Genomic DNA, 16,803 nt, shown 5'->3' with positions numbered 1-16,803 from the left:
TTATTTTATCCGTGATTAAACGTCGTCTATATCTACACATTAGAACTATTTCGATTCTTGTGTTTCGTATATGTTAACATCTATTTTAATTACTAATTTTCCACGAAGAAGACAACAGCACTTATGTAGCAATAATAGTGTATATGTAACCTAATGTACTTTGAGTTATAAATTGTTTATACGTGTTTTATCTTTTTTCTTAGACTCACGTCCAAGCTAATGTCTATGGAATGGGACGAGATAGCAATTTATTTGCGTCCCCTTTGGAATTCCGACCGGAAAGATGGATTGGGAAAAGGACAGACAATAATTGCAAACTTTTATACAACCTTTCCTTTGGTCACGGAGCCCGGATGTGTATTGGTTGGTGTTTTCTCTTTTCTTTCATTTATTAATTTAATTCGTATCGGAATATATAAATGAATTGTAATGACTTTCCATTTTGTGATGTTTTATCTTTCGGATGTATTCAATAAGTATTGAATTCAACATTTGATAAAATATATATTAGGATTAGGATAACATTTTTAAGTTGATAAAATTCTTTTTCAACTACCAAGGTTTAAAATCCTATATTTGGAACATATATTGTTTTATCTAATTCTTCTTGGCATCTCGAAGAATTTCTTATATCATAAAATTAATGAACATGTATTGTTTTATCTAATTCTCCTTGGCATCTCGAAGAATTTCTTATATCATAAAATTAATGAACATATATATTTTATTTAATTCTTTTTGGCATCTCAAAGAATTTGTTATATCATAAAATTAATGAACATATATTTTTTATCTAATTCTTTTTGGCATCTCAAAGAATTTCTTATATCATAAAATTAATGAACATATATATTTTATTTAATTCTTTTTGGCATCTCAAAGAATTTGTTATATCATAAAATTAATGAACATATATTTTTTATCTAATTCTTTTTGGCATCTCAAAGAATTTCTTATATCATAAAATTAATGAACATATATTTTTTATTTAATTCTTTTTGGCATCTCAAAGAATTTCTTATATCATAAAATTAATGAACATATATATGTAAATTTACATTTTCCGGTCAACCAGCGGAAAAGTCATCACTTCATCAAGTTCTTATTCATTTGCATACTCGCGAGTGCTACGAAAAACAATGATGGTTTTTAATGTTGGGAAAATCAAACGGGAAACTTTGAATTGGGACAAAAGTAAAATCGAATTTGTGTAAAACGATTGCTCCTTCAGGAACTGAAAAGTTGATACGAACACGTACTACACTTTGCTCACAAAAAGCCAAACAATTTTCACACATAAACTAAATAATAATTATTATGTAAAAAGCTCTCAGTTTTCTTTTATTTTTCGCTTACTGAAATATTTTTAATTTAAATTCGACTTTTGGCAAATGTTGATGTCGGAATACCCTAGCCAAATAACCGCTAAAAAATTCATCCGCGCCCATCAAACTTTAAAATCGAATCGAAAACTCGAAAACAAAATGAAACGAACTTCATTATTATGAAAAGAGATACATCTTCCCTGTTATTATTTTAGTAAGAACGAATTACTATTTCGTTATCTTTCTTACTAAAATGTTTCGTTATCCTTCTTACTAAAATAAAATTGTTAATTATGTTTTGACAATATACTGATAATTTTGATACAATTTTTGGTGTTTAAATATTTTGTTTTCGGGGAAAAAAATCTTGTTTATTAATTATTGGTCGTGTTATTTGACGAAGAAGAAATAGGATTTTTTAGTCGTTATTTATTTATTTCATTTTTAGTGAAAAGGAATTAATAAAAGAATTAAGAATTTTATTTTATTTTAGTAAGAAAGATAACGAAATGGTAATTAGTTTGTACTCAAATAATAACAGAATAAAAGAATGAAAAAAAAATAACATGATTAGCACGTATTGAAAAAATAAAAGAATTAACACATTTACAGGCTTTTGCCATTTTTTTTGTTCAAAGTCGATCGTCTCCCCCCCCTCCATGTAAGCACAGACATTTTGTTAGGAAGAAGTAGTCAACGTGTGGGTGCTCATTTACATAAAATTGTGTTCATTGTACGTAGCCCCCGATTATGACCAAGACAGGTCGCCATAAAGTGGTTTCTCATTATACGTTAACTTATTATAGAAAAGTGACCCCATTTTTTTAAACTAACATTTGTTCATATTTTGGAAACTACTCGTTTCCTTTAATTGTAAACGTTATTTTCGTTTTCAGCATCCCCGACAACCTTTAAATATGTTAATTTTAAAGGATTCTTTCTCGAGAGTGAGAAGTCGATTGTCTGCCCTTGTTGATCCTCCATTCCCGACAAGGTCAAACAGGGTATCATTCGAAATGGAAGATGGCGTCAAGTAATTCTCCAATAAAATATGTTATAATATTTTATTTTCTTAAATTAAAAAAAAAATGTTAAAAAAAAGATCGATTTACATACTTTTTGGAATATGACATCTTCGTGCGGTGACAGTTACATACATCATGAAGATTTTTAAAGATTTTTCTTGAAAAAAAAATTCATATGCCCCCCCACTGTATATAATCACTTAAAACTAAATAAAAATAGTGAGAATAATTAGTATTGTAAAATATGGTTTTGTTTGTGTTTGAGTTTTAAAGTGAAATGTGTTTTCGGAATGGGAAGACATGTTTTTATATGAAAAAAAGAAACGTAAATATTTTCTCGCTCTTTCTCTTTTTCAGGACGAAGAATTGCAGAACAACAAATTTCTATCGTGTTAACAAAGGTAAGTTGTTTTTTTTATTTCTATATTTATATTTCTTCTATTTCCATTTAATTTTTTTCTTTTCTTTTTATGTTTCCTTTTGGCTTCCCATTTTTCTGTTCGTTCTGTCTAAGTTACTTCCTTTTTCTTTTTTAATTCTTTTATTTTTTTATTATTTCTTTTTAGTATTTCGCTTATATTTTTGTTACTCGTTTGCCTGTCAATAATATGCTTTTCCCATATATCGTTAATTTTGTGTTTTAGAGTTTCATTTCGATTTTTCTCTGGGTTTTTTTGTAACTTTCTTTTATTTTGAGGAAAAACTTATTATTTGGAAATTGACATTTAATGCTGCGTGTTAATAAGACACAATAAAAATTTTATATTTCATCACAATTTGCGTGAAATTAAATATTTACAGAAAAAAAGTAATTGTGCATAAACAGTTCTTTTTCAAATCCTAACATCCAAAATAACTCAAATTGATTGGCGAAATAATGTTCTAATAATTTATTAATTGCAAAAAGCATGTTTTGAAAAATGAAATTGAATCAATGCTGCGAATATAAAACGAAATAAAAGTCCGTTAAAATATAAACTAAGAAATCGATTAACATCTGTAAGAAGATAAAATACAAAACGGTGAATAACCGAATCGAAATTAATACACCAAATCGTTCAAAAGCCAAAAACCTCATTTTTACGTAACTACAGGGTAGTATCTCTTTCGTAATTTGTCATTAATAGAATACTAGGATAAATTCGAGTTCACTTCTCTTAATCGAAGCTCAATGATTTTTTAATAAAGCGATAAATGGACACAGCTAATGTAATTTAAGTGGATTAACTAATCCATATTTTTAATAAATTAAAAAATATAATATAATAATAATAATAGAATAAGTAAATAAAAATAAAACCGGGAAATTTTTTTGTTATCGAAAATCACAGACGAACTGCAAATACTATTTTTATAGTTTACTGTTTTTTAATTCTTATTTTAATTCGTAATGTTGTTTATAAGTTGTTTTATTCCATCTATTTTTTCAGATCCTTCAACATTTTCGACTGGAGTCTTCACAGGATGACGTAGAACCTGAATTAAAATTAATCATGACCCCGAGTCGTCCCGTTCGGATTCAATTCCGCCAGATTTCTTAAACGTAAGAAATTCTTTAATCAACACGGAACCAAATTGACAGAAAAATAAATACAGAAATAGTTCGCTCTTGTTTGAGAAAAAAAAAACGAACTTTACAATATTTGCGATTGCCAACGAGATTCGTTGTCTTCGTTTTTTTTTTGTCTGCGTTTTTTTTTTTTTGGTGTTTTGTGTGTGTGTGTGTGTGTGTGTGTGTGTGTGTTTTGTGTGTGTGTGTGTGTGTGCGCGCGTTTTTGTGTGCTTTTTTGTGTTTTCCGTTTTGCTGTCTACTTTCTCATTTCTGATCTTTTATTATTCACATTCAATTCTTTATTTTAATTTCATCCACTTTATGAATTTCTTATATATTTATTTTAGTTTTCTATTTTACTCTCCTCCTTGCCTACCCTTATCTGTTCGACATGTTCCACGCATTTCTTTCCTTATTTGGTTACATCGTTTATCCCTCAGTTTGTTTTTTATTTTATTTTTTTATTTGTTTCTGCAAAAATTACTTTATTTTATAATTCTGAGAGTATCATTAACATTTATGGATTCCATATCGTTAATTGCTTTGCTAATCTTTGCAAAGTTTACAATAGAACCCTAAATCACTGAGAATCTAATCAGTCCATCGGTTTGGAAGCTTACCACGAAATCCTTTACAGTGAAACAATTTCTAATACATTGCTTTTTTGATAACCTTGAGTATATAATTGCAAAATAAATCTAAATTATGATTTACTTATTCATGTATATATTTAAATAAAATATATGTTTTAATGATTTCTGTAATTACAAGTCTTCTAGTTTTCTTCATTACTTTCATGAATAGTTTTTATAAATATATATGCTCATTTGTTATCCGCATTACGGTGATTTTTTCATTAATTTCTCATTTCAAATCGTAATAAAATATTTTACCATTTTCTTTAAAACTAAACATCTCACGTTTGAATGCGATATTTCTTCACTTTATTGAATATTTTTCTGTCATTCGTTGCCGATCGTTTTCGATGTGTTTTTTTAATTTAGTCGCAGACACATCAAAATGGCAATTTAAGTGCGTAAAATGCTAAAATGAAGCACAAAATATTTGTAAATATCTACTTACATTGAGTCCGATTAGGAAGCTCGATGCACAACAATAAAAAATACATCACAAACTCATACTTGACAAACACGCATTGAAATAAAATTCCGACATGAAAGTCCTTACAATTTTTACACGTTAAAAATAAACAAATCTATAGATAATTTTATATTATATATTATAAATTATTTGGTGTTCTCAGTTTTTAGCATACGAAGTTGTGACTATAAACTATTTTGTGTTTTATCTGACATATCAGGTTTCAATCCTATCATTTTATGTTTTTTTTTTATATTTCTTATGAATTACATTTCCACCTTATTAATCTTAAACAAAAACTTTATGTTGAATTAAGCGAATGCTTAAAGTATTGTTTATGTTAGGTATTTTGCCATGGCTTAAAATTGACCAATGAAATGGTTGTTTTGTCCTAAAGAAATATCACTTAACTTACAAACGCGAGCCCGCGCCACCCCTCTCGGGCTGTCTATATGACAGGAATTTAATTTCGTCAGAGAATCGCGGCTGTGAAAAACACAAAACGGAACGATGTCGAGGAAAAAGAAAAATTACGTTTTAAATATCCCAACATAAAAAGGTTTATTTGAAAATCGAATATTTCTAATTAGATAAATATGTTTTTTGCCTTAAATACCCCATTTTTTCGGCTTTATAAACACTTTCCTATGTATGTATATGTATATATATATATGTATATATATATATATGCATATATATATTATATATATAAAAGTGTTAATAAAGCCGATCAAATTCGTTTTTTAAGTAAAAGTATATATATTTTTTAGAATTTATTAGACAAAATTTAACTTTTATTTTACCGTGCCAATAAATATGATCATCACTGTATATATGCATATATATATACAATATATATATACAATATAAACATACCATATGTATATATATACAATATATATACATACAATATATATACATGCAATATATATATATATATATATATATATATATTGCATGTATATATATTGTATGTATATATATTGTATATATATACATATGGTATGTTTATATTGTATATATATACATACAATATATATATCTACATGCAATAGCAAATGTATCTCTGTACATGCAATATATATATATATATATATACATGTAATATATATAGATATATATATACAATGCATATATACAATATATATATGCATGCAATATATATACAACATATATGCATACCATATATTTACATACAAAATATATACATAGAATATATTTACATACAATATATATACATACAATATATTTACATACAATATATATACATACAATATATATATTTGCATACAACATATAAACATATTATATGTATACATAAAATATATATACATACAATATATATATATATACATAAAAACATATATCCATATCATTTATATATATATATCTAATTTTAATATATATACCTATATATACATACAATATATATACATAAATATATATATATACACATACATAAAATATATATATACACATACATGCAGTATATATATACATACATACAATACATATATGAACATACATACACTATTTATATACACCTACAGACAATATATATATATGCACATACATACAATATATATGTACAATATATATTCATACATATAATATATATAGATTAACACAATATATATGCATACAATGTATATATATGCATACAATATATATGCATACAATGTATATATATATATACATATATATATTATATGTATGCATATATATTGTATATATATATTGTATGTATGTGCATATATATTGTATGTACCTGTATATATAGTGCACGTATGTTCATATATATATTGTATGTAAATATATATATATATATATATATATATATATTTACATACAATATATATATGAACATACAATTTACATACAATATATATATATTGTATGTAAATATATATATATATATATATATATATATATATATATATTTACATACAATATATATATATGAACATACGTGCACTATATATACAGGTACATACAATATATATGCACATACATACAATACATATATACAATATTTATGCATACATATAATATATATATAGATAAACACAATATATATGCATACAATGAATATATATACATACAATATATATATATATATATATATATATATACATACAATATATATATATATGCATACAATATATATAAATACATACAATATATATAAAAACATAAAATACATATACAATATATATATACATACAATATATATATACAATATATATATATATACAATATATATATGCAATATAGATATATATGCAATATGTATATACAATAAATATATATATATATGTATATACACAATATATATATATATACAATATATATCTATATTATATATATACAATATATATCTATACAATATATATACATACAATATATATATCTATACAATATATATATGTATATATATTATATATATAGGTATTATATATAATATATATATATATATATATATATATATATATATATATATATATATATATATATATATGCTATCCTCTTCCTTCACTTAAAACTTTACAAAAATTCAGAAAACCAACTAATTGTAATGAATTTTTTAGTATTTATTATGTACCGGTCATAAAATATAATAAACTCCATTATTATGCAACTTCAGTGAAAATGTACTGATTTATTTAACTAAAACACTTTTACTAAGTTATACTAAGAATCAAGCATTGTAATATGTACAAAATAACAAAATATATATATTTCAGGAATATTGGAAAAAATCTCCTTAATCTGGCTTTATCAAATCAGTAAAACTCGAAAATAAACTTAATTTCTTGGACTAACGCTAATATCTTTTAATAAGTGTTTATTTAATATTCATACAAAACAAAAATTGCAAAACTATATCATTTTTTTTTTAAGGATACAATTTTTGCAAAAAGTTTAACTGGTAATATTATATTTTCCTTATACACATGAACATGTAAACATCAGTACACTATTTTATTTTATAGTTTTAAAATAAGTTTTTAAAAGTTACAAATATTTAGGTTCATTGTACTAAGAAAAAAAAAATTAGAGAAATTGAATTATTTCTACTGACGAGTTATTTGGAAAGTAGGGGTGGACAACATCGTACAAAAACAACAACATACGGCACTTTTAAAGCTGCTGCGATATTTTTATTTTATTTTTTATTTATTTTTTTTACTGTAACAAAGCTGATAATAACAGCAACATCTAGTTTTTACATTACAAAAATATGAAAATGTGACGACGTTTGTAGAGCAATTGTAAATGCAATTTTAAAAGTTTCATCCTTGTTTTATTAAAGAGTTTAATTCTTTGTATTTTTTAAAGGTTAAAGACTATTTTTATAACATTTACTTTTCCATTAAAAAAAAAAGTTGCTGCGGCTTCTTTTTTAAATTTTTACATCTATTGAATATAGATGTTCGTTGATTTTCTTGAAATACTACAGTTTGTATTATTAATGTTATCAACTGTGTTACATAAAAAAAACAAAAATCAAAAATGTTTTAGTGTTTTGTTTTAATAAAAAAATGTCTGCATCGAGCGTCCTAAAATTGTGAGATGAAAAAAATGAACACATCTCTTAGAAAGAGAGTTGTCTCCCTCTGCGTAGTGAACGATTGTAAAACAGCGATATCTCGCTTTTTGTGGATAATTAGGTACTTTTTAGTAACAAAAAAAAGGTATTTTGTTTTTGTTTTTATTTAGTTTCATCAGACTTTACTTTGATAATTTAGAGAAAACCAATATTTATGTTTCAAGGAATTTTTACAATTAATTTATTTTAAATAAATTTAGATTTCAAATTTAACTGAATTTAAAGTTTTTGTAGACATCGTGGATACTTTTTTTTACGTGAAAAATACATTTGTTTTTCCTTTCAGTCATTAACTTTAAGTTTTAATCTTCTGCACTTATTCAAAAAGACATCAGAAACTTATAAGACATATGATAAGTAGCCTTTTCTAACTATGTGGATCTCAGTTTCCACCATTAATTTGCACTGCCTAATATTTGTAAACAACGAAGATAAAATATTAAATTCAGCGATAAAATAATGCAAGGGAGCTAAGTATAAGGTTGAATTATTCCCCTTGAACGATGGAGTTTATGTTGATTTGTTTTAAAACAAATATGCGATCTGTGTATGTGTTTGTGCGTGTGGTGGTGGTGGGGGGGACTGCGCGCATTTGCGTGCGTGCGGCCGCGTGTTCATGTGCGTGTGTGTGCATGTGTGTGTGTTAAATTAAAGGATTTATTTAATTTTTCTGAGCAAGTTAGAGTTGACTTCCTTGTTTAAGGACATAAAAACAACGTAACCGCCATAAATTTTTTTCAAAATCACATTACAGAAAATTTGATTAAGTAAAACAATATAAAATGAAAATTTAGGCATAATTGATTGTAATCGGAAGTGGTTAAAATAAATAGCCGTTGGCAACATCGCTCTACTATTTCATTCACTGATTCGGACAAAATGTTCCTTATAACTTGCTAATTCTTACTGATTGAGAACGATCGAGAGATTGAGACGATAGAAATGGGTAGACAAAGAAACGAGAGGGAGGGGGAGTGAAAGTAGAATATAGCACTGATTACTTACATGTATCAAACTTGGTCACTGCTCAGGAAAGTACACCTTAAAAACAAAAATTGCTAATACACCAAATGTCTACTGATCTAATTGTTCGTATTTCCCTTGTACTGTAAATTCTGGCTAAGAATAAAATCACCTTCTGACACATCGAGTTTTTCGTTACATCTCCCAATTGAGGCGAAGCAATGATAAGCAATGATAAGCAGCGATAAGCAACGATAAGCAATGATATGCAACGATAAGCAATGATAAGCAATGATAAGCAAAGATAAGCAACGATATGCAATGATAAGCAATGACAAGCAATGACAAGCAACGATAAGCAATGATAAGCAAAGATAAGCAACGATATGCAATGATAAGCAATGATAAGCAATGATAAGCAATGACAAGCAACGATAAGCAATGATAAGCAATGATAAGCAACGATAACCAACGATAAGCAATGATAAGCAACGATAAGCAATGATAAGCAATGATAAGCAACGATAAGCAATGATAAGCAACGATAAGAAATGATAAGCAAAGATAAGAAACGATAAGCAACGATAAGCAATGATAAGCAATGTTAAGCAATGATAAGCAATGATAAGAAATGATAAGCAACGATAAGCAATGATAAGCAACGATAAGAAATGATAAGCAATGATAAGCGATGTAAAGCAACGATAAGAAATGATAAGCAATGATAAGAAATGATAAGCAACGATAAGCAATAATAAGAAACGATAAGCAATGATAAGCAACGATAAGCAACGATAAGCAATGATAAGCAACGATAAGCAATGATAAGCAACGATAAGCACTGTTAAGCAATGATAAGCAATGATAAGCAATGATAAGCAATGATAAGCAACGATAAGCAACGATAAACAACGATAAGCAACGATAAGAAATGATAAGCAATGATAAGCAATGATACGCAACGATAAGCAATGATAAGCAATGATAAGCAACGATAAGCAACGATAAACAATGATAAGCAACGATAAGCAACGATAAGAAATGATAAGCAATGATAAGCAATGATACGCAACGATAAGCAATGATAAGCAATGATAAGCAACGATAAGCAACGATAAACAATGATAAGCAACGATAAGCAACGATAAGAAATGATAAGCAATGATAAGCAATGATACGCAACGATAAGCAATGATAAGCAATGATAAGCAACGATAAGCAACGATAAACAATGATAAGCAACGATAAGCAATGATAAGCAATGATAACCAACGATAAGCAATGACAAGCAACGATAACCAATGATAAGCAATGATAAGCAACGATAAGCAATGTTTAGCAATGATAAGCAACGATAAGCAACGATGAGAAATGATAAGCAACGATAAGCAATGATAAGCAACGATAAGCAATGTTAAGCAACGATAAGCAACGATGAGAAATGATAAGCAATGATAAGCAACGATAAGCAATGATAAGCAACGATAAGCAATGTTAAGCAACGATAAGCAATGTTAAGCAACGATAAGCAACGATAAACAACGATAAGCAACGATAAGCAATGATAAGCAACGATAAGCAATGTTAAGCAACGATAAGCAATGTTAAGCAACGATAAGCAACGATAAGCAATGATAAGCAACGATAAGCAATGATAAGCAACGATAAGCAATGATAAGCAACGATAAGCAATGTTAATCAACGATAAGCAACGATAAGCAACGATAAGCAATGATAAGAAATGATAAGCAATGATAAACAATGATAAGCAAAAAAATATTTATAAAATAGAAAAGAGAAAAACAAGTATATTAGATTTACTAACCATAGAAATTAGATTAACTTGTTTTTTTACATTATATTGATCCCTTATACACAGTATTATACGACGAAATATTTTACTTTTTGCTCTTCGCCAATAAAAAAGAAAGAAACTCAATTAGATTAAGCCGAAATACATATTTTGTCCCTAATAAGTTGACGGACTACAATTTTTATCTTAGAGGTTATATTAAACACATTGTTTGTTATAAACCGGTCGCACCTTTTAGCCGGAGTAATTATAAAAATAGAAAGAGCTCACTCAGGGCGAAACGTTAGCAGTACATTTAGTTATAAATAAAAACGTTTAATTAATTTATCAAACATTTTGATTATAGGCAACAGAGTTGATTTCGCGTATTGATCGCCGTCCCAATGAGGAAAGATGTGAAACTTGACCAGAATGTGAAAAGTATAAAATACGTAGAAGTACACTCTTAAAAATTGTCAGAGCATCCCCGTTGGCATACGTCGATGAGAGCGTATCAGGCAGTTGCTCAATGTCACAATGACTAAGTCGATATCGGACTGGTTGTCAGAAGATGGGTATGCTAAATAAAAGGAGACAGTTTTCTTCGTACTAGTTTAAAAGCAATACCTGCATGCGCGACCCGAACACATGTGTGACGTCTGGTAAAACTATGAACATGTGATAGAGCGTCTGGCAAATCGGTCCATCGAGCCATTTTAATTAACTGAACAAATAAAACGTGTCTTTACAAACCGCGAAACAGTAAATCACTTGATCAACTGTAAAAATAATTCCGGAATCCCGGGTGTCAATGCAGCAATTACACTAAGTTAACAACCTATACTGGTAGCAATAAGGACACTGAGCTTTTTAATGAACTGAACGAGTTGTTTTAACGGGAATATACTTGAGAACCGATTCGAAATCAGCAGTGCATAAATGTTAGTAAATAAGGACATTAATAATAGATTGATCATATGCGCACTCCTCGCACTCGGACAGTTTCTACTAACTGAAGTACTTGTCAATGTTCAATTTCTAAAACATTTCTTTCCTGTACATTTGTCCAAATTTCAGAGTTGAATAGTGATTAGCATTGGAAGAGAATCACCAGTACACATGCTAGTATTTCATAGACCTAGGGTGGGATAACTCTTGCCTGCTTCCGGTTAGTACAAAGGGTATAACCTGTCACTTCTACATGCCCCCTCACCCGTAACCACGGAATGTATGAATGTAGTCAATTTCCTCTGTCCGAGAATTCATGTGACTTCCTACGCATTTTGGGGGACAGACCTCTCGGCGTTCATCTTGTACGACCGGATGCGTGACTTTCCGGTGGTTGGCCCACTGCTTGCTAATATGTATATGGTGTCACTTCTCCCACGTGTCTGAAATGTCATCCACCTCCATTTCATCGTTTCGACTGTGTTGTAGATCCACCTCCCAACGGATGTCCATTGGTTCGGTGGATGTCTTATTCTATGATGGATCTGGTTCTGGAGGTGGCTCTGGTATAACCGGTGTGGCGTGAGAAGGGCCATCCACAATGGGGTTGATTTTCCGAAGGAATCGACGGTTGCGTAGACTTATTTGGTTGCTACCATCCACTCGTACCTGGTATTGTTGGTTACCCCGTGTTTCTACGATCCTTTTCCTTTACCCCCCCCCCCGGTCCTGGATCAGGACCGAATCTCCGACCTGAGATTTGTAGAGACGACAGCAGTGATGATGATAGAACTATTCGTTTCGCATGTGCTTTTTACCTATTTCCATCTCCTTCCATTGCCTCCATGTTCAGTACATGTCCCAATGGGGAGATGATCCTTGATGACTTGACTGTAAGCAGTACGGCCAGGGACATGTCAAGGTCCTGGACGGAAGTATTACGATGAGTCAGTAGTGCGTCTGGAAGCCTTATCCTGGCATTAGCGTCCGCGTTGACTGTTTTGTCGAAAAGTATCCGTCTTACTGTCTTGACGGCTAACTCCGCACGCCCATTATTTTTAAATAATAAACTGACGATGTGCATTTTCGTATACCCAAGTCTCTCAAAAGTAAATTGTATTTTTGTTTTTCAAATAGGGGCCTTCCTCTGAGGATATTTCATCCGGTGTTTCGTTTGCACAGAATCAGGTCTTAACGTGTCACAAACACTTCTAGCTTTCCCTGACGACATGAAGGCCATCCCGTATACCGGTCAACGTATACTAAGTAGCGTGTTCAAAAATCAGCCTCTACTTGTTGAAAAGGAAATTCCGGTTCCGTTGGTAACATTAAGAGTTCCTTTGGTTGAGAGGGTGTTCTAATGCGGCATTAAGAGAGAATTGGCCTGATGCTGACATCCAGATCTGGCCAGAACAATCGCTGTGTTGCATTTGCCAGCGTGCCCCCCCACAACCAATGTACAGCATGAAGGGATTCCAACACTCCCGCCAGAAGTTGTTGAGATATTAAAATTTTATTTGCCCAGATTATTACTGCTTCTAAGTAGTACAATTCCTCGCATTGGCTAGAACACTTGAGCTATGGGCGGGAGGTCGTTCATTGATTCGGGGAAGTCGTTTTGGATTATCCTTGTTAGGGTCCGGATTTCTTCATCAGTAGCCATGGCGGCGACAATCCTCTTCTGTGTGATAGCCTTCAACTTGAGGTCGCTTTCATACATACAGGAAACCACGGCTTTTACTGCGGTGGTTGAGTAGAGTCCTCATGTGGGGTGCCTGCAGGATATCGGGATGCACAATCGAGTAATACATTTTATTTTCTAATATATCTTGAATGTGTACATCGGCGTCATTTCCTTACAATTAAACAGGTGTTTTTTTAAATATTATTTTCTAAGGCCTGGTCTGAAAATATTTTTACCAATGATAAATGATCCACTGTTACTAATAAATGTGGGCACGCAAATATAAACATTCGGCATGACTCTAGCCCGTAGACAAGGACTACAGCGTCACATTCCACTGGTTCGTTTCAGGTTTTCGTGTCACTGGTGAAACGGGAACCGGTCAGAATAATTTTCCAGTGACTCTCGCCGCACCCCATGTTCTGCTCGCCCGAACACCTTCAAAGTGTCTGAAATAGAAAAAAGGAAATTGCTGTTTTGTTGTAGTCAGTTGGCAATCCATTCGCTCTGTTCATTTCAAACGTTCCAACACTTTTTCCCCCAATTTTCTTCACTATTATCCTCTTTGATTTCTGAAATAGGCGTTTAAACGTATCATCAAAAAAAAAACTTCCTATTCTTTGTTTCAACAATTTTTGGAAAAGTGACATTACCTTTGCGTGGCGAAAACATATGATACATGATTCATAAGTTCAAACTAGAGCCCGACGCCGGTAATAGTTGTAGGTTAAAGGAAATGGAAAATAGTTTCTATCATTATCTTCGTATGCTTAATGCACTATTGGTGACTAGGAATTCCGAAAACTCCACTTCTGTTTCGACAAAATCAAACTTGTCCGGTTAAACACGATGCCCTAGTCCGCTCAGTGACTGATGTACTCAATTATATGCTAGAAAGAGGACTATAAAGTCATCCACTGGGCTTTTAAAGTCATATCTACCACGATGTCATCAAATCGGCTAGTATATTAATCACCTGACCCGTGGAACACTTGAGGAGTCCGGCAGTATCTGTACCGACTCCACTTGGTGATAAATGTGGTAGATTCCCATGCGGCTGGGGACACCAACTTTGGTATCCATTGCAAGCATCCAGGACAGTCTTTCGCACGTGTGCGAGTATCATGGACACTCAGTTAAAAGGGGACGACGTATAGTGTGTCTCTTTCATGGTAGCATCGGTCAGAACCGTCTTTCGTCGATGCTACAGCCATCCTTGAAAACCAGGTAATGGTGGTACCTTCTGGTATTGGCTCTATTATTCCAAGAGTAACGTCTCTCTTCAGTTCTTCTTTAACTCTCTTCTTTCAGTGGTGAGGGACAGGTCTCGGCGTATGCATAGCAGTCGGCTTGGCACCTGGAGTAAATTTGATTCGTATGGTTTACCCTCAATCATCTGCAGTGGTTGATGAGGGCATGTCTTTAACACATTAGATTTAAAGTGGTCTAGAACCATTGCAAAAGTTGGCTTGTATAGGATGGAAAGGTACAGTTTCCAGTTTGGGAGAAGCCGGTGCTTTGCTCGGGCACCCGCAAGGGACGTTTCCACTGTCACCATAGATCTGTTGTGTGACAACGATGCCGAGATCTTTTAATGCGGTTTGAAACAAGTAAAAACCGGATGTGTTGTCCGAAACATATACTATGTTTCTTTTGACGCAACCCTTATGCGTAAAAATAAGACTCCCTTGAAATGTAGCCGGTTATTGCTTATGCCTCTTATCTAGTGGGTGGTTGCTACCAAGTACTCATCCGGCTATCCAAGGAGTCCCTGAATCTTAGGCCCGACCGAGCAAGTCTGCGATCCTATATCTGAAAATGCTTGGATTAAGTGGGTGAGTGCACTTACAGGTTTTCGCGGCACCTTCAGAAGTGAGCATGAATCATGGGCATCATGGTTATTATTGTCCTTGTTGAGTGAGATAGTTCCGAGGTGACCCTCTGCAATGGTTTCCTATCCTACTCGAGGTGAGGCGCGTTGGTCTTGCGGGTGTATCGATTTTTCGGATAAGCGTTGGCGAACATCAACAACTCACTTCTAAGAGTCTTACGCGAAGCCTCATTTTCGTCTCTAACCATTTTCCGGCACCCATTATTCATGTGTCCGGTTATGCCACAGAATTGGCATTTTGATTTGACCACCAGACAACCTTTGAGGCTCCTTGGCATCCTTTTCCGTGTGTGAAGTCCTTCCAAATCCCTTGCAGGAGTCGACACTTCGCGGGGCCAACTGGATCTATGTCTTCTCTATCCTTCGTTTCTGCTTTGATTTTTGCACTTTGGATGACGACAATGACGACACATCACCATGGAAGTGGAGTTGATTGATTACACGCTGTCACACTAACCAAGTAGTTAAATTTCTTGTCCAGAGTGGCGAGCGAAGCTGCTACTGCCAATATCTTACTCTGCGAGTGACCACAAGCCCATAAACCATGTCCTCTGAGTAGTCTATTTCTTGTCCAACTGTTTCGTTGTTACATTAACCTTACATTGACAAAATATGGCTTGATCACGTAAGCAAGAGAGAAAATGTGTCATTGACTCACCAATTCCGAGTGTCATCGAGTGAAATTTGTTCTTGTGTACGCCCTGGTATAACACTTTCACTACTACCAGTCGTATTTGTTGTACACGGCATTCCCCGATCGCGGAGTTGAGCGTGGCTGGTCCTATCAATTCAAGCAGTAACCTGTTTGTCTCGAATGTGAGGTTCGCTCGTAAATCATTCCGTACTGTAGCTGGGTCGTCCAGTCGGCACGCGTCTTTATAACGGGCCCATGAATCCAGGAATAGTGTCCAT

At 31.8% G+C, this 16,803-nt stretch overlaps 1 protein-coding gene across 1 annotated transcript in view; it reads left to right on the top strand.

Annotated features, from left to right (window-relative positions):
• LOC145256184 (cytochrome P450 10-like) overlaps positions 1-4,006 on the top strand; it is a 39,621-nt gene extending 35,615 nt beyond the window's left edge. The window contains exons 9-11 of the mRNA XM_080114773.1: positions 204-363; positions 2,708-2,751; positions 3,781-4,006. Of these exons, the coding sequence (XP_079970899.1) occupies positions 204-363; positions 2,708-2,751; positions 3,781-3,891 (315 nt within the window). The 3' untranslated portion in view covers positions 3,892-4,006. The remainder of the gene's footprint in view (positions 1-203; positions 364-2,707; positions 2,752-3,780) is intronic.
• Positions 4,007-16,803: the final 12,797 nt, after the last annotated feature.

Source organism: Euprymna scolopes, chromosome 32 (genome assembly GCF_053919585.1).
Source record: "Euprymna scolopes isolate OS-2025 chromosome 32, ASM5391958v1, whole genome shotgun sequence".
Classification (NCBI taxonomy): Eukaryota; Metazoa; Mollusca; class Cephalopoda; order Sepiida; family Sepiolidae; genus Euprymna; species Euprymna scolopes.
Note: the sequence above shows the minus strand (reverse complement) of the source record. Positions and strands in the feature narration are given on the sequence as shown.